Source organism: Corvus brachyrhynchos, unplaced genomic scaffold (genome assembly GCF_000691975.1).
Source record: "Corvus brachyrhynchos isolate BGI_N302 unplaced genomic scaffold, ASM69197v1 scaffold150, whole genome shotgun sequence".
Classification (NCBI taxonomy): Eukaryota; Metazoa; Chordata; class Aves; order Passeriformes; family Corvidae; genus Corvus; species Corvus brachyrhynchos.
Genome location: NW_008236162.1, coordinates 2,039,092 through 2,040,334, shown reverse-complemented (window position 1 = coordinate 2,040,334; position 1,243 = coordinate 2,039,092). Strand labels below are relative to the sequence as shown.

The 1,243-nt window shown below is 51.2% G+C and overlaps 1 protein-coding gene across 1 annotated transcript in view; it reads left to right on the top strand.

Annotated features, from left to right (window-relative positions):
• Position 1: 1 nt before the first annotated feature.
• The window catches only part of POLR3D (RNA polymerase III subunit D), a gene marked incomplete at its 5' end in the record, with an annotated part of 3,839 nt that continues 2,597 nt past the window's right edge, over positions 2-1,243 (top strand). The window contains 3 exons of the mRNA XM_017732413.1: positions 2-49; positions 209-252; positions 1,032-1,228. Of these exons, the coding sequence (XP_017587902.1) occupies positions 2-49; positions 209-252; positions 1,032-1,228 (289 nt within the window). The remainder of the gene's footprint in view (positions 50-208; positions 253-1,031; positions 1,229-1,243) is intronic.

Sequence of the window (1,243 nt, the reverse complement as noted above, 5' to 3'; positions counted from 1 at the left end):
CCTGCCCTCCATCCGCTCCCGAGACCTCACCCTGGGCGGCGTCAAGAAGGTGAGACCCCCCCTCCCCACATTGGGGTCACCCAATGTGCTGCCCCAGCAGGGCTTTGGGGACCCCGGGCTGGGGGTTTTGGGGTGTGGAGGAGTTGGTTTGTGGGGCTGGTCCCGGCTCGTGGCGTGACTTTGGTCCCTCTCCTTCTGTGTCCCACAGAAAACCTTCACCCCCAACATCATCGGCAGGAAGATCAAGGAGGAGTGAGTGGCCTTGGAATTGTTTCCAGAGGGGACAGGGGTGGATTTGCCAGCAGGGGGGTTCCCTGTGGGTAAAAAGAGGGGCACAGGGATGATTTGGGGTCTGGAGCATCTGTCCAAGGAGGAGAGACTGGGGAGCTGGGCCTGGTTGGTCTAGAGAAGGGAGGAGTGAGAGGAGATCCCATTGATCCATAGGAATATCCCAAATATCCATAAAAATATCCCCGATATTCATGGAAATATGCCAAATATCCATAGAAATATGCCAAATATCCATGGAAATATCCCAGATATCCCTATAAATATCTCAAATATCCATGGAAATATCCCAGATATCCATAGAAATATCCCAAATATCCATGGAAATATCCCAGATATCCATGGAAATATCCCAGATATCCCTATAAATATCCCAAATATCCATGGAAATATGCCAAATATCCATGGAAATATCCCAGATATCCATGGAAATATCCCAGATATCCCTATAAATATCCCAAATATCCATGGAAATATCTCAAATATCCATGGAAATATCCCATATATCTATAGAAATATCCCAGATATCCATGGAAATATCCCAAATATCCATGGAAATATCTCAAATATTCATGGAAATATCCCAGATATCCATAGAAATATCCCAAATACCTATGGAAATATCCCAAATATCCATACAAACATCTCTGGGTGATGTCCAGAGGTCCCTTCCAAGAACACCCATGTCCTGGGAGGGGCTCGGGGCAGGCCTGGGGGTGACGTGCCCCCTGCGTGCCCCGCAGGCCCCGCGAGGATGTGTCCGTCAAGAAGGAGAAGAAGGAGCGGGAGCGGCAGCGGGATGGGCACGGCCGGGGCCGGGGCCGGCCCGAGGTCATCCAGTCCCACTCCATCTTCGAGCAGGGCCCTGCTGAAATGATGAAGAAGAAAGGTAAGGGCAGCTCCCCTCTGGGTTTTTTTGGGGATGGGGGGGGTCCCACCGGCTCCGGGGGGGCCC